This window comes from Limulus polyphemus, unplaced genomic scaffold (genome assembly GCF_000517525.1).
Source record: "Limulus polyphemus unplaced genomic scaffold, Limulus_polyphemus-2.1.2 Scaffold956, whole genome shotgun sequence".
Classification (NCBI taxonomy): Eukaryota; Metazoa; Arthropoda; class Merostomata; order Xiphosura; family Limulidae; genus Limulus; species Limulus polyphemus.
The window spans coordinates 50,653-73,602 of record NW_013666566.1 but is presented as its reverse complement, the minus strand read 5'-3'; the positions used below and the strand labels follow the sequence as shown (position 1 = coordinate 73,602).

The 22,950-nt window shown below is 32.0% G+C and overlaps 1 protein-coding gene across 1 annotated transcript in view; it reads left to right on the top strand.

Moving 5' to 3' along the window:
• LOC106461429 overlaps positions 1–17,633 on the top strand; it is a 156,737-nt gene extending 139,104 nt beyond the window's left edge. Inside the window, exons 6-8 of the mRNA XM_013921249.2 lie at positions 1,465–1,592; positions 6,102–6,333; positions 16,414–17,633. Coding sequence (XP_013776703.2) covers positions 1,465–1,592; positions 6,102–6,333; positions 16,414–16,496 — 443 coding nt within the window. The 3' untranslated portion in view covers positions 16,497–17,633. The remainder of the gene's footprint in view (positions 1–1,464; positions 1,593–6,101; positions 6,334–16,413) is intronic.
• The last annotated feature ends 5,317 nt before the right edge of the window (positions 17,634–22,950 follow it).

Here is a 22,950-nt window from a genome sequence, read left to right as displayed (position 1 = left end):
GTTGTAACACTATATTTGAAGATAAAAGATAATATATTCTGACATTATTAACAAACGATAGGTTGTTAATTAATTCACGCATAATGTTTACTCGTTTTATACAAAAAAGAAAGTACTCTCTTGTTTTCTGTCAATAAAACATTAAATAACAATTTGTTGTTGTTATTTTAAAAATTTATAGCTAAAGCTAGTGTGTATCACGTCACGTCACGTTTGATTTCTCGAAATAGGAGGAGTCATGAAAGTCAAAATGCATTTATACAGACAGAATAGCTCGATAACTGTCTACCCATTATTAGTTTAGTGACGGGGTGCCGTAAAACCTTATATGCGTAGTGAATGTTGGTATAATAAACCTAAAGCAAAGATATATAGCCTAGAGCCAAGTGCATAAAATTTATCGTGAAAGTAAAAATACCGATTCAATTTTAAACTTAAATCGTTTCGGAATTAAGCTATTTACTGTTATATCACCAACGTTTTTAATAACATCGACGAAGACTCTAAATTAAGAAATCAACAAATATTTTCCACTTGTGCAGCTAATAAAAGACAGTGAAAATTCAAGATATAGTCGTCAAATTGATTTCATCGCTTTGAATGCGTTTCCTCCTGTGTACAGTGAGAGTAATCTATTGGAAAACTTGCTTGCAAAGCAATAAGTAAAAAATACAAATATGTATGTTATTAAATATTCTATTTTGTATAGAGAAGTTCAAAATAAATAGTTATATATGCCTGCTTTCTTTATAAGTTATATACTCTCTACGTAGGGGGTTAACTTATTGCCATAAATCTTAACGTTTAATACTTCTTTCGTGATCGAGCTTTATCTAAACCATGAATTGGGAAAAGTCAGTGCGCATGTTCGCTTATAACTGGCGAACCGCTAAGGTGATCTTCACCAAATTTGGAGTGAATAATTTTCGAGGACAAAGGCGTCATCTGATAGGTGCAAATTGCAAGTTAACTCAATTATGCATCCCCCTGGGAGCCCCTATTTCTTCTCCGTGCGTTGAATGGGTATGTCAGCTAGCAATATCTAAAGATTTATAAATGTTTACGTAAGCCATTATTTTCATTTCATTATTCTGTGATTTCCCATATAATATTTTTGATAAAATCAAAGACAACTTAATTTGAACATTTATGCTTAAATATCTTATAATGATTAACTCGACATTAAATAATTCACAGAACCGTAAAGAGAATACTTCGTTTTAAAGTATTATTATTTTTAGACTAGCATTTATAAGCTAGCGATAAGTACAAAATGTATACTTTTCTTAATACAAAGACATATTTCTTATTTTTCCTTTTTCCCCTTTAGAATGTCCTACATGGTGGACATATTGATAAGTTTTAGTGTTGGCATAATCGTAAATAAAAACCCGAATATATCGTAACCTACAATTCCCTTTTAGGTATTTAAAACTTAAACTCTTTTTCTGTTTGTTTTTTTAGCAAAGGATGGACCACAAATATCTGGATTAAAGTCAAATTATGAACTTGGAGACAAAGTTAATGCCAATTGTAGTTTGCCAAAGGTTGTTAGTCCTCCTATCCTGAGATGGTATGTCAACAAAGAAGAGGTAGGAATTTTACATTTTCATAGCAGTAACATATATAACATACCATAATTTGGCAATGGTGCCTCACTTCACATGCGTTATAATACCAAGTTTCCAAAACTTGAAGTAAAATTATATTGCAAGTTTCACATATATGTTTTACTTAAATTAGGCTTAGATATAGATTACAGTATACAGTACGTTATTCAGGTTAAGTATGTTTTACTGAAACACTCAAAATCTACCACTTGGTCATATTTCTATATTTCTATTACTGCAAAATAGCCCTACAACGCAATGAACAGTGGGTGCGTTATACCAGTGAGGTCAAATCCCAGTATTCAATTAAAGTAGACCAAGAGCTGGCGATGGATGCTGTTCACTAGTGGTCTCTAGATGTTTCTGTTTCTCATACTGTTCCAATATTTCTTGACCTTACGAACCATTTACTGTACTGATACTGACTGAAGCTTATTTTGACCTAGATGTATTACTGATTTTAAAAAAGATCCCCCCCCCCGAAAAAAACCTGGGGACGCCCCTGACATTATAAGCTTAAGTTAGCTACCCTAATTTTTGTCTAACAATTGTATTCATGAAAAATCCAGTAGAAACGTTTCTAAAACTAGTGACTAAAAACAATTTGAGAATTAATACAATCAAAAGATTAACATATTAGCAGTAAAAAAGTTAGTAAGTGAAAACGGAGTGCGAGAAATAAACCTTTGAAAGTAGCGGAGAAACCAGGAAAATTGAAAACTTTTCATCAGAATTATTTATGGAAAGTAATCAAAATAATTAAATTAATGAGAAGGTTATTCCTGTTTTTTGGAATTAGATAATAAAATTGAGAGTTCTTAGTTAAGGATGTGGGATACTTTTAGGATTAGGGTTTAGTAACGAGAGGGGGTTACTCAGTAAAGGTATTGAATGAAGAGAATAGAAGTTATTCAGTTTAATGAAATTGATTGAGACGTAGAATGATCAGTAAATGAAAAAAAAAAGATATGTTATAATTTTCAGACTGTTTTTGTGGAATTTTTGATGGTGTTTTTATTGGGGATTTAAATGAAAGTTTCAAAATAGAGTTGTCATGGAGATGAGAAGATAAATGCTAAATATAATTGTTATTATGACTCAGATAAGAGCGGCTATTTGAGGAATTAAAAGATACTTTTATATGTAATTCCAGCTTCAGAAGTTGGTGTTATCCAGTTAACTACTTTTTCGCTGAGAGTAGGCGATAGCTACTATAGGCTGGTTTTAGATAACATTACTCTCTTTCAGTCACATAAAGATTCGACCATTGAGAACTTGGAAGCTTAACGTTAAACTTCGGGGTTCGATCCATCACTGCAGTAGGCTCAGTATAAACAGCCCATTGTACAACGATGCGCTTAAAACAAAACAAGCTTACATAATTCTCAGACTCCTGGATGATTTATTCTTAGTTAAAAGTGATACTTAGAACGGAATAACTGTTGCTTAACAATAGTTTCTTGTTTTGAATCCATGAAAATATTTTTTGCCAACAAAACAATTAAAACTTTGCGCAAAAAGAGCAAGATCACAAAAACATTTCTATAACCGAAGAAGCATAATCATATCCCCGCAGTCTTTTTAACTATTACACAGCTCATCTTTAGCAATGTGCCCCACCTCCCATATAGACACTCAGTAGATATAGTGTGTTTCACTTTACGCCCCACCTCCCATACAGACACTCAGTAGATATAGTGTGTTTGACTTTACGCCCCACCTCTCATATAGACACTCAGTAGATATAGTGTGTTTGACTTTACGCCCCACCTCCCATACAGACACTCAGTAGATATAGTGTGTTTGACTTTACTTTCACTTATACGTTCTTAGAACTGGTGTCCACTTTGGTCTGCACGAAGGAACATCACACCTACACTGGGGCTATGTTAAACTCCATTTAATTTAGTTTAAATTAAGCAATTATTGGTGAAAGCCACGAACGTGTCAGATAACAATAAATATGAACGCACAGTCAGATGACCATATCTGGTTTTGAAAATTAAAATATATTAGAAACGAAATCCTGCGCTTAAAAAGATTTCTGTCACTGAACGAGGAAAATCCACAATTTTAACTGAACTATCTTTCATGAATCTAAAAGCGTGTGCATACCTCAACCTTTAGGTATAAGATAACGTTAGTGTAGAAAACCATGACTGCGAATGCTGATTTTTTTCAGTGCAAAGAACTATAGAGCTTCAAACCAATTATGAAAAATTCAGTAGTTGTAAATAACAATTCGATATTTCCTGAAAGTACACGAAAAGAAGTACCATAGAAACTTGCCACTAATCAAGGTATAATAATGAGTATACATCTATACTATAACATCTAGAATACAGGACAAGTAACAAAATTAGTTATTATGCTATGTCCTCAGGCACAACACATCAATTTAGTCTTGACGCTAAACCAATATCTCCTTTCGAGTTCTGTGTTTCTCACCAAGAATGTTCCGTGTCTTTCTTATCCTTAACTTTTGAAATGGATCGTTTCTCGCCTCTTTGTTTTATACTGATTTTCACGCTAGCTGTGAGAGTCAGGAAAAGGAAAGTAGGCCTACATGAAAAAAAAAAATATCCATTCTAGAATACTCAAGAATTAGTTGTGTGGAGAAAAATATAATAATATGGACAATAAAACACCTGTGACAAACAGTAATCTTCCTCTTAAAACTGTGTTGCTTAAACCACAGTAACATTTATTACAATTAAACACGCCAGTAGTAGTAATTTACAACAATTGTAGTAAGCAGTATCATTAAATCATAATTGAAGCATAAATAATGTTAGTTTGTTTCCTTAAAATACCACATAAAATACCACTGTTATCTCAGTCAATTCCATAAGAAAATAATTGTTATGAAGAGGATTTCAAGAAACGTGTAGAATCATGTAAACGAACACAGTTTTCAAAAGCTATTAGAAACATTGAATAAGGATAACGATCAATAGTAAGCAAAATTTATTATTATTTTCAATATTATCACATTTAATCATGATCGGTGCCCCCCAGTGGCACAGCGGCATGTCTGCTGATTTACAACGCTAGAATTCGGGTTTCGATACCCGTGGTGGGCAGAGCACAGATAGCCCATCGTGTAGCTTTGTGCTTAACTTCAAACAAACCATAATCATGATCGGCATAAATGTGGCGTGTTTACATATACACACTCTTAACTGTTTTAGCTCTCAATTCCTCTCTAAGAATTTTTTGGAACATCACCTGAAGAAAATATTCTGAAACCGTACTATAGTTAGACCTACTTTGCAAAAGAAGTAACGTTCAGTTTTAGCAGATGCGAACTAATGGTCGGTTGGAAATTGTTGTAAAAGAGGCTATTTGTAATTTACGTCTTAAAGTTTCAATAGTTTCGGTAATATATATACCATATTAACTAAAATTTATCATTTTTGTACGTATTGAAAATGTAATTAATACCTGGGATAATAATACTTTTACGTAAAGCTATTCTTCTTTACTGAATGTTGAAAAGTTTCTAAATTTCGAACCAATCTTACTGGTATACTTCTTCATTTACCATTCATTACCCGCTGAGGTCTACTTATTGCATCGTATAAGTTTATGTTTTTTGTTTCATCTTTGTTGTTGTTGCTTATTAGAGCTCTCACCTTAAAGAATTGTAAAAAGAATCGGGTATAATATACTCGTTTTCTATGTAAAATAGTATAACACTAATTAATGGAACTAACTGCAATATAAGAGGTATTTTTGTTTATACTTTTGAGTGACTATCTGTTATTAGGGATACTGTAATCAATAAAGTCATGAAAACACATGAAAAATTATTTGATGGATAAATAGTGTAAAAACTGTTAAAAGAAAAACGTCGATGGGGTCCGTATGGTCTTCTAATAGTAATTCTTATGTTGAAATCGTGGATTTCATAGTGGACAAGTAAGAACGAACAAATGATGAAACCATTGGCGTGAACGCAAAATATGTTTACTTTTTCTTTTATTGGCATTACATATTTCTAGTAGTATATCAAGTTTGATGAGATGCAGAAAATATACCAAAACATTTCAAGTGTTTAAATGGTATTTTATACTATGTTCAGAAATTTTGTTGCAGATGAAAAACAAAAGAATTTCAACCTCTAATTATTGTTTTATTGTATTCGTTATAAGTTGTCTACTTTCTTTAAGACATAAAGATAATACGAATGAAACGTGTGTGATATTACATGTTGATTTCTCTACATCAGAGTCACTTTTCTTAATAAGATAACTTATAGAGTATTCCTTATTTGTTTCTAGTAACATTTCCACTGCTTTATTTCACTTTGACAGTCCAAAAGCATATTTCCCATGATAAACATAACTTTGTATAGAGTTTTCTTTTTCTGCTTTATATGCATTTCTACGGTTCCCATGGCCTCACTAAAAAAGATCCAGGCCTTAAATTACTGTACATTATGAGTTTGAATGCATCGTTCTTTTGAACGTTAATGTTCTCTGTTTTTAGGTCATGCCTGACCAGTTAGATCAGTATCAGACTATTGAGTGTAAGGATGGTTATAAAACTGCTCTTCTGGGACTTCATTTTACGATCACAGAAAAACATTTCCGAAACGGAGAAATGAGACTAAATTGTACAGCCACATTTTCTAAAGTTATTGATAGAAGAGACGTAGATGCAGTTATAGGAACAAACCAGCAGAGCTCGGGACTGCAGTTATCTGAGAAAAAAACAAAAGGTGAGAATAGTTATATGGGAGTAGCAAATCATTACAAATATATTAGAAATACTGAAATGTTCAAAATACTTTTGTACTTTTAAGGACATTTAGTTGTCTATTCATTTTTTTTTAAAACTTACGAAATAATCGATCTAAGTGTTTTATTATGGATTTTGTTTAGGGTAAGCAGTTTACTAGAAATTAAATGCAAGCTACAAATATTGAAACTTATTGAATATTAACCATTTTAATATTCTTATTGCAATCAATTTGTTTATGTTACTAAGGTACCTAAATTAATTTAGTCGGGAAGCAGTAACGTGATTCTAGGCTAACTGGAAATGTCGTCAACGTTGTCCTGTTTTAGAAAATTAATTTGAAATTGATTCTTCCCTCAAATAATGAATAATTAGTATGAGGAATAAACGTCTTTAAAAGTAAAAAAGTGTGTGAGTAATTTAGAAAATCATAGAAAGATCAGTCCTTAATTGATTAATTTCATGCAATATATGTATGTGTGTGCATTTTTCGACGGTTATCTGTAACAAAGAATACACATCAGAATGTATAAACTACATTCTTTGTTGACATCTTTAATATTTTATGTTATTTTTATTATACTTAATTTCTCACAGAAATTCCCAGGCTTTTCTCTAATAAACGAAACTAAAGAAAAACTCTGCTAAAAAAGGGATCAGATACATCTGTATTACTGTCCTTGTTATGTTCTAAATCTGTTTGTTATTCAAAAATGTATACATATTAGAAAATGTGAAATTCGTTTTAAATACACCATCGTCATATTTTTAACCTCTATCAATGCGATCTGAAACACTTCTTATTTTATTTGAAAACTTGATATTTCACTTAAATATTCTTGTGCTCATGAATCTTAGGTTCCATTTCAGTTCTTGTCTCATTTCTAAAGAGGTTTTCATTGAATTTTTTCCATTCTAGTTTCGATTCCAGCTTGCATTTCCTAAAATATTTTATTCCAATCTACTTAAAAAAACACGACTTACCTGTTTCTCATTTATCTTAGTGGGTTTGCTATAAGCAAAATTGATCACTTAAAAAACTCCTACCTGGTTCTTATTTGTCTTAGTGGGTTGGTTGGGTCTTAGCAAAAAAGACCTACCTGTTTCTCATTTGTTTTAGTGAGTTTGTTCTAAACAAAATTGATCACTTAAGAAGACCTACTTGTTTCTCATTTGTCTTAGTGAATTTGTTCCAAGCAAAATTAGTCACTTAAAAAAACCTACCTATTTCTGATTTGTCTTAGTGGGTTTGGTCTAAGCAAAATTGATCACTTAAAAAGACCTACTTGTTTCGCATTTGTCTTACTGAGTTTTTTCTAAGCAAAATTTATCACTTAATTAAGACCTACCTGGTTCTCATTTGTCTTAGTGGGTTTGGTCTAAGCAAAATTGGTCACTTAAAAAAGACCTACCTGGTTCTCATTTGTCTTAGTGGGTTTGGTCTAAGCAAAATTGGTCACTTAAAAAAGACCTACCTGGTTCTCATTTGTCTTAGTGGGTTTGGTCTAAGCAAAATTGGTCACTTAAAAAAAACCTACCTATTTTTGATTTGTTTTAGTGGGTTTGGTCTAAGCAAAATTGGTCACTTAAAAAAGACCTACCTGGTTCTCATTCGTCTTAGTGGATTTGTTCTAAGCAAAACTGGCCACTTAAGTAAGACCTACCTATTTGTCATTTGTCTTAGTGGATTTTGTCTAAGCAAAATTTATCACTTAGAAAGACCTACTTGTTTCTAATTTGTCTTAGTGAGCTTGTATTGAGCAAAATTGATCACTTCCATGATTTGTACATTGCATGTTTATACTAAGATGAATGTAATATTAATGTGAACATTAGCGAAGTTTTGTTTTAATGATTATTCATGTTTTTAATTATTCCAATTTTTAGCCAATTAAGGTTTTGTAATTATATAATGTACGTAAAATTATTATTTTATCAATTTTTATAATCCTATGTTTAAAAAAAATAGACTTGCTCCGATCTCTCTCTTAGTAAGAGGTAATGGGCAATGTGTTGGAAATTTGAACATGAATCCATACAAATAGCTTAAAAGATTCTTCAAAAATTAAATGTGAAAAAGACAAATCTGGTGTTACGACTGAGGTATTTACTCTTTCTCCTCAACAGAAAGTAAAAAGAAAAACTGGCTATCTTGAAATTACCGGACTAACATACTTCTCATCATTAAACTTTTATAAGCAAATAACTCTTAAAGGTTCATAAATATATTAAAATATCTTCAAGGTTAACTTTGTCATCATAACTTTAGTTCACAATTTATATCAAGGCGATTTATTCTTTACTTGTTATCTTCCAAATTTCAGTTAATATGTCTTTAACTTACATGAATTTAAGGTAATGATAACTAACTCCACAAAATGGATGGATAATCATAACACGAAATTTCTAGAATACCCCTAAGATCATAACTGACAAAAAAACACCCTTCGGATTTAGATTGCTACTGTGGTTTGAATGGAAATTACTATATTCTATCGAATTTAATACAAAATATCATTTTTATCTTAGTTATTTTTGCCATAAAACGTTTCATGTATTTAGAGCTAAAATACCTATGAATCGAAAGCATCCATACCAAAGAAAGATCTGTATAAATCACATTTTGAATTTACTAAAATAATTCATATAGAAAGATGTAAGATATGTCTCTACATTTTAGATATGTTCCTTCTTACTTAGTTAGTCTTGAATATTCTTCAATGCGATTCGTTGAATTTATAGATTATTTTAAAAATCAGTACGTTACAGCAGCTGGAGGTCTGTCATGCGCTGATAGGCAGAGCCTATTTGTGACATATGTATCTGCAGCAGTATTTGACAATGTTGTAGTGTATTGTATACATGTACATGGATTAATGGAAGTTTTAAAAGGTAACATGTGTAATTCCTGTAAAATAATTCGAACTCTCTGCAACACACACAAACATCTGTAATTAACTTCTTTTCAAAACCACACTTGCAACAATTTTACGTGTACCAGTACCGTTGAGATGAGAACAATGTTTGAGTACTGTTTTAAACCTAATCATCTTCAGTATGTTGCATAGTGAAATATACTTTCAGAAATGAAAGCAAATGATTTTCAAGTGAAGATACTTGTGCTTTTTGATTAGTACGTTTTTCATAAAATTATGTTATATTACATCATAGCATATAGCAATATATGTTCGATATCATCCAGGCCTGATAATTAATTTAGCAGTATTATAGCCCCCATGAAAGCAAAGTTGTCTTTACTTAAATTACTTCGGTATATTTTTGTAAGTAAACATATCGAAACATTACTGATAATACTTTTAAATTAAGTAATAGAACCAAAAATTAAATATTGATAATAAAGCTTTAAATTAATTCGATCCTATAATAAATTTTTATCGTGAATCACGAAATTAGATAAACCTCTTATAACATATTATTCCCTGTTAATTAAAATTGATGAGCAAGCTACCTGTACCTCGGTGGGACATCGATAAGTCTTCGAATTTACAAAGCTAAAATCAGGCGTTCGATTCCTCTCAGTGGACACAGCAGATAGCCCGGTATGGCATTGCTATAACGAAACACACACACCTATGTTTGTGTTGAATAAAATACTGAATATGCTCCTTGATAAAATCAAATGAAAGAACAATGATAAACATAATTCCTGGCATGTTAAACTATGATTAAATCATATAGTTTGAATTAGTTTATGAAAAGTAAATCAAATTCTGATCCATGCGATTCACCAATACATATATTAATTATCTGATTAGCCCGAAGAATAATGAAATTAACAACCATATTTACAGTGTATATATATATATATATACATAGTTCGAAATTAGATACTGCATATATTTTCAGCTATGGCTAGCCAGTAAAATTTTAACAGGTTCAATCAACATACCTTAAATAAACATTTTGGATTAAATGATCATAAATAGAGCCATATTTTGTGTAAATGTTAACAAAAAACGATAATGGAACAATGAGTGAAATCGTTAATCGAAGTTAATTTAATCACACCTCAATAAGATTATCTTTATAAGCTTTAATTTTTCCTCACTAGATTATTAAACTTATTATATACCATGCCCAGATTACATCTGATTTTTATATGTACTGACTAATCAAATGTGTATTGTAATCTTACGCATTAAAAAAAAAATCTAATAGTATTTATGTAATTAGGTAGCGTTTCATTTGTTTCTTTTTAGTTGCGGTAGACTAGCAGTGTGTAACATTATGATTTTAAAGAATATTGTTCGGGAATATCTTTTATGGATGGCTGAGTTAGTTATATTAAACTAATTTGGAGCCTTACCGCGTCGTTACAGTCTATATCGCCACGTTCAGTCATGCTTTGACGAATAGCTCTGAAGTTTAGTTGTCATTGCAGATTGCTTCGTCTTAAGGCTATTACGTCCAAAGCACACAACTCATCCTTGCAAGCTTTCCGTAATTCATCTAATTTATGAAAACAACGGTTTCCCAACACCAGTTTCAAGAGTCTGATCGCAAAAACATCCGTAGCTTCTGCATCAGGCAACTTCACTGGTACGTCTTCATGTGGACATATTATTCTCCAGCTGATTGTGGTGTGAGACAGTTTCACTGAAGGTATGACTATAAGCCTTCTCTCGGTAAACTCATACCCTGTTGGTCTCGTTTCCACACAGAGATCCTTATTGATTATGTTGTCTATGTTGCCTGAGATGAATTCTTGCTTGTTATACTAGGTATGTCTTGTTGCAGGTCTCTTTGTGGACGTTGCTGTTACCCTAAGTTTATTCACATTCAAAGCCATTTAAGTAGAACTTATATCCCGCCTTGAAAAAATATTAACCCTCGATCCAAACATATCTTTTGGATTTATATCTTGCTTTGGAAAGGGCTGTTATACACCCTATTACAAAGCGATTAATTTTTGGTGGCATCACATTAACTAAAAACCACCAAACAATTTCAAAATGTAGTTCTAGCATATAAAGTTCCTTCGTCACTTTATGTTGGCTTCAGTTGTCACGTTACATACAGATTTGCATATTCAAAATCGTTTTGATATAATGTACTCAACCTCCTATAAATCTATAGTGATATTATGTGAGCATTCCATCTGCGGTTTAACAAATACTTACTGTTGAATGATAATGGTAAGCTATAAGGTTGTGTTATGCAATTGTCTATTTTTATAACATTCTATACATTATATTTTTGAGCAGCCAACTCCTTCCTCCTTACGGCTGACTACAGCTAGCGTAATATGGAAAAAATGAGAAACTTTGTGAGCTTGAGTATTTATGCCATATCTTTACATTTCCTTGTATACTTATTTTACATATGTTACGTAATACAATTTCAAATATCCTAAAACTGAGTTAAATTCTACTTTAGATTTAGTAGTTAAATAAATGCCGATATATATTCAATTTATGATATTTGCCAACAAGATTGGTACACACAGTTTTCTTTTTTTTTAATATAAATATATTTTAATATACAAACAATAATACAATTTACAATAACAGTTATCACAAATAGTTATTACAAACATTGATTTATATACAAAAGTTTTACAAATTTACAAGTAATATAAAGTCTTCTTTCTAGTCTGGAACTTCCTGGATGTCTTATCGAGGGTTGACAATGAACGAGTTTATTAATTCACTTAATAGGGAGTTAGCTATCTCTATAGTTCTCGCTGATCACAAGCCGATTACAGGTCGATTTTCTTTTACCACTGAAGTTATATAATATATATGTAAAAATACTAATGCCCGTTGTGAATATACTGAAGTTAAATTATTTATAATGTTCGAAATTTATAAATGTTCCTGGTCAAATATTTGAAATGTCCCGATTAATAAGCAATATCACAATCACAATTATAGCTTCCGGGGTTTATAGTATACCAACTATAGAAAACTAATAATAGATACTGTTTTTAGGCGCGTCGCGTTGGTTATATTTGTAGGCGTGTGGGGAGTTTCTCGAAATTTCAGTTTCGCAACAATACAAACGCTACACTAGCGTTTACGTACACACATATATTGTTGATTCTTATAGTCGAGAATCTTCTACAACTTTAGAGAATAGGCGAGAATTTCGCAAAACAGATTTAACAGTACAGGTTATGTACATTTCTAAATATAAATTTAATTTAAACAAACATCGATATTAAAATAAACATATAATAGTAAATCCGTCACACTTAGTATGAAGTTTCTGGGAATATCGAATAAAGGTGAAATATGTTATACGGTGTATCTCTATCGTTTTGTTAATCCAACTTTTGAGGAAATGAAGACACACTCTAGTGTGTTGTGCGGCCTAAACAAAGTGCAGGACACACTGTGTGTTATTAACAGGAGTGATAGTTTAAGAATTTTCCGCTTTCTGTACCTCGGACTGTGGTACCCCAAACTAATATATTGAAATTTAAAGCATGTTTTTCTATCAAATAGTTTCCATACTGTCGGTGTGAAAAAAAAGGAAAAACATTGAACCAAAACTGGATATTTTATATCTCGTGTACTTCTTAATGGATTGCCCAGAAATTTAGTATGTGAAATAAAGATCCAGTAGAACCCATCCACTTAAAATTAAATTTCTGAAATTTGGTATACTGATAAATCTTTACAATCTATAATTAAGTGTCGAAACCGATCAATTTTGACTAAACTTTTAAGTTTTTGTCATTCGGATTAAAGACGGCTAATATAGAGAGGAAAACTATAGGGTGAAATCACGTGTCGATACATAAGTACTGGTTAGGCTAAGCAAGCTAGATTAGCAGTTTCTAGCTAAAGTTTTCAAAAGAATCATACGGGTGGACGGTTATTATTCATTGCTAACTTTTAAGCCAAAACTTGCTAAATTTCATGAAATTCCCATAATTAAAGAGAGTTTAGCGTCACATGATATTAGCTTAAGCAATTAGTGTAAATAATGATGCCTGATTCGGCTGTACCGATTGCATGCGGATAATGATAATGGTTCTGTAAAGCATAGGTTTGTTCCAAATTATAGGGTTGCAATCCTAAAGCTAATGTTGGTTACTATCCAATGTTATTTTCTTAGTTGGTGTGTATTGACAAAAAGTCATGATATATAATCAAAAACACCTTAAATGTGGAAAAAATATGCGGCCAAAAAGGACTGAGCGTGCGACTTAAAGGAATGAAATCAAAATTGGCGTCCAAACTGGTAGCTACACTTATAGCATTGATAATAATTTATCAGTAAATATCCATTCATTGGTTAGCCAGGCTGCGTATTCTTCTCAACTTGGGGTATGATGGTGGGTAAAACAAAATACGCGGCCTGGCTAACCAATGAATATTTGCTGTAGAATTTGTATCAATGTGTAACTACCAGTTTGGACGCCAATTTTTAGTTCGCACGCTGAATCCTTTTTTGGCCGCACATTTTTTCAAATTTAAGGTGTTTTTTATTACATATTTTATAACGTCTTAGGTTGTATGTTGTAACTGGGTTTAATATGTTTTGTCCATATCTCTGCGATATTTTTGACTTGGCTTGATTTTTTTTTATCATTGATAAGAGGTTCAGAAATACTGAGATTTTAAAAACCTTCCTTCCTAATGATAAGAAACATGCTTTACTGTTTTGCTTGCAGTTAAATTATATATTGACATAAATATATTTTCTCTATTGTTATTACGTTATTCTCAAAAGTTGCAGAGTATTTTAGTAAATTTTAATTTGGTTCCGTTACGCAGGGACTTGCTACTGAACAATGATTGTTATGGTACCGTAATGGTAATAATAATAATAAAGATATATGCACAGTGCTTGGAACTCTGATTTTAAGAATTGTTATTTTAAAGATTTGGTGAAATTGAAATAAAAGTACGAATAACAAACTCATACAACAGAAAATATATTCTTAATTTTTAGAATATCTAAACGAACGTTTAAATACGATTGAAATATTATACAGTTAACTACCGTGAAATATAAACATTATTTTGTTTTACACTAAAAATCCGTATCTCGTCTCTCTAACAAATATAATATTTCAATGTTAATGTGTTACTTAAAGTATGAGTGTCTTGCTTTAGAAAAAATTGATAAAATCTCGTGATACTGTGACAACTAGCTAAGAGTTTTTTCTAAGTTCAAAAGTGTAGACAGTGCAGTTAATAATGATATTATATTTCGTGAAATTGATAGAATATGAATCTATAATATAAAATTAGATTTATTTTTAGCCTGAATATATAAAATGGACGTAATAGCAATCTAGAGCTGGGTATTTCTAAAATTGAATAAAAATGAATTTTTCTTATATAATAAAAATTGTTAGCATTCAACCTGAACAACTTTAATACAGAAAATATAAAATAAATATGAGATTATTTTTTTACAGTTATTATCTATTGTCGACTTTGTCTTTATATTGGTTATTACTAATTGATTCAATGTAAATTTTATATTTGATTTTGAATTTCGCGCATAGTTAGCCAAGGGCTATATGCGCTTGTCGTCCTTAATGTAGAAGTTATAGACTAGAAAAAAGACTTAGTTAACACCGCCCACCGCAAACTGGTGAGATACTCTTTACCATCACATTATAACACTCCGGGGATGAAAGGGCGAGTTTATTTAGTAACGGGATTCGAACTCGCGACCCGCAGTTTGCGAGTCGAGTGCCCTAACTACCAGGGAATGTCAAACCAAATTATATATCCATATAATCTAGAGAAATAAGTTAAAAGTTTTGTATTTGTGCTGTTAGGTGTTTCAAATTTTTACTGGTACGTTAAACATTTATTGGCCCAAGAACGTGCAGAAAATACAATTGCATATTTACAAAAGTATTGGACCCCCAGTGGCACAGCGGTATGTCTGCGGACTTACAACGCTAGAAACCGGGTTTCGATACCCGTGGTGGGCAGAGCACAGATAGCCCTTGTGTAGCTTTGTGCATAATTAAAAAACAAAAAAAACAAACAACAAAAGTATTGTATTCCTTTCGACTAGTTGGAATTGCTATATTAAGCGAAAGATAATCATGTTCATCACAAAAACACTTAATAAAAGGTTTCCTTCACTATTAAGATAATATTTCTAATGGTTTAAAAATGATATATTTTGGTTATTTTAATGCAATAACTTAAACTTAATTCATTTGTAGAATGATTATATTACTCGGGGTACATTTGAAATTACACAAATCAGATTTTTTAAACCATAACTGCATATTACGTTAAATGTTTAAAATGTTACTAATGCTGAAATTTCAGTGTTTTCTAACTGTGTGATCAATTGTAATTAAAGCCTTCGTGAGTGTTCTTGAATTAGTAAATGAAGATAGAAAACGTGTTCAGTTCAAGACGCTATGGAGTAGTGTAAAGGGAACAACTATGAATAGTTAAAAAATATATTTTGTTTTAAATGTATAATGTTTTAGATAGTGGATAAAAAACCTTAAAACTATTTATTATTCAGGTTTGCTGTCAGACTTGACTTAATTTTACTTATATTAAATATCATATAATGGTCCTCTATATTATCGCATAACTAATGAACAAGAAAATATCATAACATAGCTAAAACCAAAAAATGTTTTATAAGTTTTATAAAAGATATTGCAATGTTTTAATAGGATTTAGAAATTTTGAATAAATAGTAAATATCAAACAGTGTGGAAAACTTTTATTTTCAGAAAATACTTTTGAGCCAGTTAGATTTCCACTTGTATAGATATTTTTTCGCTATGAAAACCCTTAAAAATTAAAGGTTTTTCAGCTTTAGTATAGGACTCGGTATTATCAAAACTCATCCTTAAAGTTATATATTAGTTTACTACAAGTATACAGGTTCGGGTATATTGTTAGATAGCACACTCGAAATTTCAGGTTCGTCTTTAAGATAATCTATAAATATCTAGAATGAAAATAAATGACGGGCGTAGCAACTTTAAGAAACGCAACTTCAACATTTTCGGAACGTTCCCTTTTTAAAAAGTCAGATACTCACTTATATGGTTTTATTGATTATATTAATAACTACGGATCTTTTTTTTTTTCAGGTACAAATGGCAGTGTCGTCTTATACAAATTACCTTGGAGATTTCTAAGCCACATTTTTATAATATCTTTAATCTTACAGTAACATGTTGGAAGAAGTTCATTACTAAGAAATTTGAGAAATTGAAAGGAGCTCTTTGAATCTGATAAAGAGTCGCCATGCAGTTGGTTAAATCAGTAAAGTTGACTTTCGAACTGGCATACATACCAGACACATGCACATATAATAACTTAAAGAAACGTTCGTATTCTGTGAAATCTGGTGTTACAAAGTAGCATCGTATTTTATTGATTACAAAAAAAAAAAAAACTAGCAGATAATTTAACAACACCGGCTTCGGACTTTTCAACGTGTCAGAGCACCTTTTCGTGCACACATTTGTTTTTAACAATATGCTTTAGTTAAAAAGCTTGAACGTTTCATTCTTTAGTGTGAAAGAAAAAGAATGTTTTGCTCTTAATTCATGAAGACTTTAGGCCTATATTATTGTTTGATTTTTAAAATTTGTACATGTGCAATTGATTAAGATGGTTAAGTGCACATTTTAAATACCACCAAAAAATGGCGATGTTCGTCTCGTTGAACCACACCTTATTATTTGGCTCAGATAAAGCACGGCGCAGAAACGACCAACCTCAAGATCTCGTGACTGACTGTGATATTTCTACATTTCATGTTACTTGTTTGATTCAAGCTTAAAGTCATTATGACGTTTAACTTATAGAAGGTTCATCAAAGAAATAAAAAAATAATAATCCAACAAACAGCATTTGCGCTTCTAATCAGTTATTCAGTACAGCTATTTTCAATTAGATCTTCCCCAGTTTTATCAGAAAACGATATATTTGTGCTCTATGTTTGTCATTTTAACCCTAAAAATACTTAAATTTAATTTCGATTAACTAAATCTGTTATAAAAAAGTACTTATTTCAATATTCCAGTCTCTGTCTCTGCAAAGTTATTCATGCTTTGATTTGTCATTTTATAATATGTTAGTCTCATTTTAATATTATATTCTTAATTCCTGAAAGTGTTTTATTAACTATATGGCTTCTATATTAGTAAAACAGACACACAGCAATCGATTTCATCTTCAGTGTAAGGTTAATATTATCTTGTTTGTCTTTTATTGCAACCTGTGTCTCATGAGTTATAACATCTAAAAATGTGGTTGATGTCTAGTATATACTTCAGTGTACCAGATTTGATTAAATTGCTATATGAGAAAGTACTCTGATTTTGTAGTCTTAAAACTTTTTTTGAAAGAAAAATGATGGAATGTGACTGTCAGATGATACATAGTTCATAAGAAGCTACCTAAAGTCAGTAAAAAATATATACTTACCAAATACTAAAACCATGATATTTAGAGAATACAGCGCTTGCAGTTTACCTCTGATGTTAAAACTTTTTAGGCTTGAGTATGATATTATTTCTAATCTAAAATGCACTTTTAATTTTACATTTACTATGCATTTCGAATAAAAATCTTCTGTGCCTTAAATCACTCCAGGGAAAGCCTGAAGCTCAACACAATACTTTATCAAACCATAATTTCACAATTAATATAGTACATACTAATGTGCAAACAGGGCCAAGCGTTGCCCAGTAGTTGGAAATCTTCTCTGTGCCTTAAATCACTCCAGGGAAAGCCTGAAGCTCAACACAATACTTTATCAAACCATAATTTCACAATTAATATAGTACATACTAATGTGCAAACAGAGCCAAGCGTTGCCCAGTAGTTGGGAATCTTCTATGTGCCTTAAATCACTCCAGGGAAAGCCTGAAGCTCAACACAATACTTAACAATACTTTATCAAACCATAATTTCACAATTAATATAGTACATACTAATGTGCAAACAGAGCCAAGCGTTGCCCAGTAGTTGGGAATCTTCTATGTGCCTTAAATCACTCCAGGGAAAGCCTGAAGCTCAACACAATACTTAACAATACTTTATCAAACCATAATTTCACAATTAATATAGTACATACTAATGTGCAAACAGGGCCAAGCGTTGCCCAGTAGTTGGAAATCTTCGAACCCAATGTTTGCGTCCTGTTAGCACACACACACACACACAAATCACACTGCACACTTTGAAATCGTGGGTGTATTATAAGGGTGGAGAAAGATTTGCATTATTCGATCAGACAAGAGCAGCCTATTAGTGCTGTAGACGTGGTGCCTTCTTTCTAATACTGATAGCACATATAGCCCTTGATTAGCTATATTTGAAAAACAAAGAAACAAATAATAGACAAATACACAAGTAGCTAATTTAAATTCTGTAAATTAAAACATTTAAGGATTATATGAGAACGAGAGAGAAGCTGATATAACTGCGCAGCTGTTTCTTTAGATACAGTCGCAGACAAAAGTGTTAGCACCCCTACATTCAAAATAGGATAACTAAAGAAAACGTGAAATAAAACAACTAGTGAACGTTAGCCTATAAATATCAAAGCAACATTAGCATATAATTGATGTAGTAATAACAAAAAAAACCCATTATTTCTGGTAGTTTAATTAACAATTTTTGTAAAGAAAAACAAAATTTCAGACATTTGTTCAGTACAAAAGTAATGGCACCTTTCATAAAAGTCTCGAAGATGTCAATAGAACTAATTACAGAAAAAAATGAGTGAAACATATCATTACACAGTTATTAAGCTGAATTATAAAGCCAGTTTCCAGGAAAAAGGTAATGGTTATCAACACCTGTTGAAGAGGAAATTTGTGGCAACAAAGCAGATGATGTTCTCAACAAAGAAGTTGGATTCACGTTTGAGAAAATCACTTGCAGTAAGAAGACAATAAAGGAAATAACTACTAAGCAATGTCAGAGGAATATGTAGTACCAAAATCTTCAATCAGATCCAAAATCAAGAAGTATCATAGAACAAATGCAACTGAAATCGTTTAAGAAAATAGACATACAAAGAAAATTACGGATACAGCAGATAAGAGAATCGTATGAGCAGCTAAAAAAATTCAAGATTAAAAGCCAAGAACTTAAAGATTTAGAAGCATCAAGCATAATAGAGTACGCAATAACTGTACACAAATACCTGAACACAGAAAAGTTGTACGTAAGTAGGCTTCACTGCAAACAATTTTAACACGGGATATTTCCCACAATCATAGGTGAAGTAGTGTTTTTGTTTTGTATGACATGACAAGGAACAATAATTTTCTGTAATTGTTTCGTGGAGGTTCTACATACACGTTAGAAACTTCCAAATCTGCTCTAACGAAATATGCAACCCGTTTGAAAGTAACTTATTTCCTTCGAGAGCTATGAACAGTCAAAGAAACATCGGGTTTAGGAGTGGCCGCGTCATTTATCAGCAAGAGTCATACACACACGAACTGATTATCTCTTTTTTTAATTCTCAAATCAAATTATACGACTTTCTTTATTATCTGTTTGAGGTTGGAGGCCTTGTTCTTGATATTTTGAATTGACAGAAGGTTACTTTTATTGTCATTACTGTCCTTGAGTGCCGATATAGCATCTTTTGGCTTGATAGATGGATATACTTCAACAAGGGTTATCATTAAGTTCATCGGCATAGCATCCATAGCAGCTGCACAGATTGGAAATCGAACATCTCCGGATCTTGAACATGCAGGAAATCAAGGGAAAAGTTGATGATTGATAGAGAGTGACATGGCAAAAAATAGCAAAGTTCAAGTCAAGAACTGCGTAAATACACACACAAAAAATGTCAAATCTTTGCACATTAGGAATATCAATTCATTAAGTGTGCATACGATAAATTCTAAGCCTGTATACTTAGATATATATATATATACCAAATATTTTCTTTCAAGTACATCTAACGACTTTTATAATCATTAAATTGATCGTCTGATAATGAGAAAGTATATTCTTTGAAATTTTTTAAACTTGCGAGGGAAAATGTTTAAACATCTATTTTTGTATTGTTTACTTACTTTTCATAAAACAGCCATAAGGCTCATTCTACATCTTGACGATATCGAGAAAAATTAGCTATGATTTCGACGAAACAGTGGAAGACGAAAATGGGCCACTAACTGTGTATTTAATTTCTTCTCACAAAGTGTTAGCTATGTTTCATGATAAATGTATTTGTTTTAAGTTTAAAAACTAGTGTTAAAAGGATGGCAATTACGAAAATAATTCAACACAACGTATTCCTTAATAAGCTGATTATCAAGATTTTCTTGAATCACCCTCCCCCAAACATCAAGAAAGATATAACAAAAATTAATTCCTCGAAATTAACCAAGTTTTAGAAGTAGAAGTTAAAAGATCAATGAGAAAAAATGAACTAAAAAAAGCATATTATCTTAATACTAGTTGATGATGATTTGTTGTCTGAGAAAGCATTCGGGAATACTCTAGTGTCCCCACTAGCCAATCAGGGTTAAGTGATAAAGTTAAGTTAAAGATCCAGATAGAATTCAAACAAATCGAGCGTGAACAACTTCGTATCGAAGACAAAAAAGAGAAAGAACAAGCTAGTATCGAAGCCGAGAAAGAACAAACTGGAATCGGAGTTGAAAGAGAAAATAAACGTCTCGAGGCAAAAAAAAAAAAAATACGCATTGAAGCCGAAAAAGAAATTAAGTTCAAAGAAATGGTAATTATACTCAACCCTTATCGACTGAGGCAAAACGACATCTTTAAATTTAATCGATGTGTTAGACTACCATCGTTTAATGAAAATGAAGTTGATAAATATCTATTTCCAACATTTTGCATATACCATGGAATGGACTCCCGACAAATTGTCATTATTATTACAAAGTGTCTTAAAAAGCACAAGAAGCTTATGCCTCTCTCTCTCTCTCTAGAAGAATGTACGAATTATGATAAGGTTAAAGCAGCTATTCTCAAAGCATACGAGTAAGTACCAGAGGCTTATCGCCAAAAGGTTCGAGGTTATCGTCAGCAAGATAATCAAACCTATATGGAATTTGACTACGAAAAAGAGGTTTATTTTAATTGATGGTGTAATTCTATGCATGTTGGCAATAGTTTCGACAAACTAAGACAATTATGTCTAATTGGGAAATTTAAACGTTGTGCACGTGATGACCTCAAAACTTACTTGGATAAAAAGAAAGATGAAACACTACAGAAAGCAGCTGCTCTTTCCGATCATTACACTTTAACACATAAAACCCCTTTTCATAAAAACAATTCCTACCATCTGAGCAAAAACCTGTATCTGTTCAATCCACTAAAGTTGAGGATTCTTCTAAAAAATCCAGTTCCTCTAGTTCGAAATATTTGACAGTCAGGATAAAACTTCTTTAAAACAATCAAGGCCTGGTTGCTATTTTTGTTAAAAACCTGGTCATGTTATGTCCGATTGTTGGTGTTTGAAAAAGAAAAAAGAAAAGGAGGCAACACCCAGTGCGTTTGTGTCCACATATGGACGTAGTTTCACATCACCGGATGTTGTTGATTTGGCCGCTGATATAAAGGCTGATGTAATCAGGAAGGAATTTAGACCTTTTGTGTCTGTTGGTTCTGTGTATTTGACAAATGACACTGGAAATCCCATACTCATATGTCAGAAGCCAATTTTACTTCTCTGAGGAGAGAGTTGTAACGAATTTGTTATTATATACTTATTTTCATATCGATTTTGTTTAGATTAAGTTTATCTTTAAAAACATGCATAGCTTGTACTATTAAATTTGTATTGCGATAAAGAAATTGAAACCTTTTGTATCTGTTGGTTCTGTGTCTTTGACGAATGACACTAGCAATCCCATACCCATACGTTTTCTATGTGATACTGGGGCGACTCAGTTATTGTTGTTAGAAGGTATATTGCCTTTAGATTTGAGTTCTGCCACTGGTGAATCTGTTATTACTCAGGGTATTGAGGGTTGCTTTGTTAATGTTCCTCCTCATAACATTTGTTTAGCATCAGACCTAGTTTCGGAACCAGTTGTGGTTGAAGTAAGACCTACTCTGCCAATTAAGGGTGTATCATTATTGTTGGGAAACGATTTGGCTGGCGAGCCGATCACTGTTTCGTCTAAGAATCACATTGTTGTTGAGGAGAATCCAGATATCTTTCTCTCGTGTGCTGTGACTCAAGTTCAGGCCAAGAAATTAAGCCAAGAACAAATGATAAACACATATTCAGAGGACGATATTATAGATTTGTCTCAGACATGTTTTGGATCAAACGGAGATCTTCTGGATAATTGTCCCCCTTATAATACCTTGGTGAATGACAATGATGGACGTGAGGGATCTGGTTCACTTGGTGATGTTCCGTTTGCTAGAAGTAAACTGATCACTGAACAAGAAAAGGATCTACAGATCTCTTCCCTATTTAAATATGCACTCCCAAAAGATGAACTGGAGAAAATTCCAAATGGTTATTTTTCAATAATGGTAGGCTTATGAGGAAATGGAGATCACCAGATGTGCCAGCTTCAGAGGACTGGGCTACAGTTTACCAAATTGTTGTTCCCAAAGCATATCGTTCTAAAATATGTAAAGTTGTCCATGAACTCTTC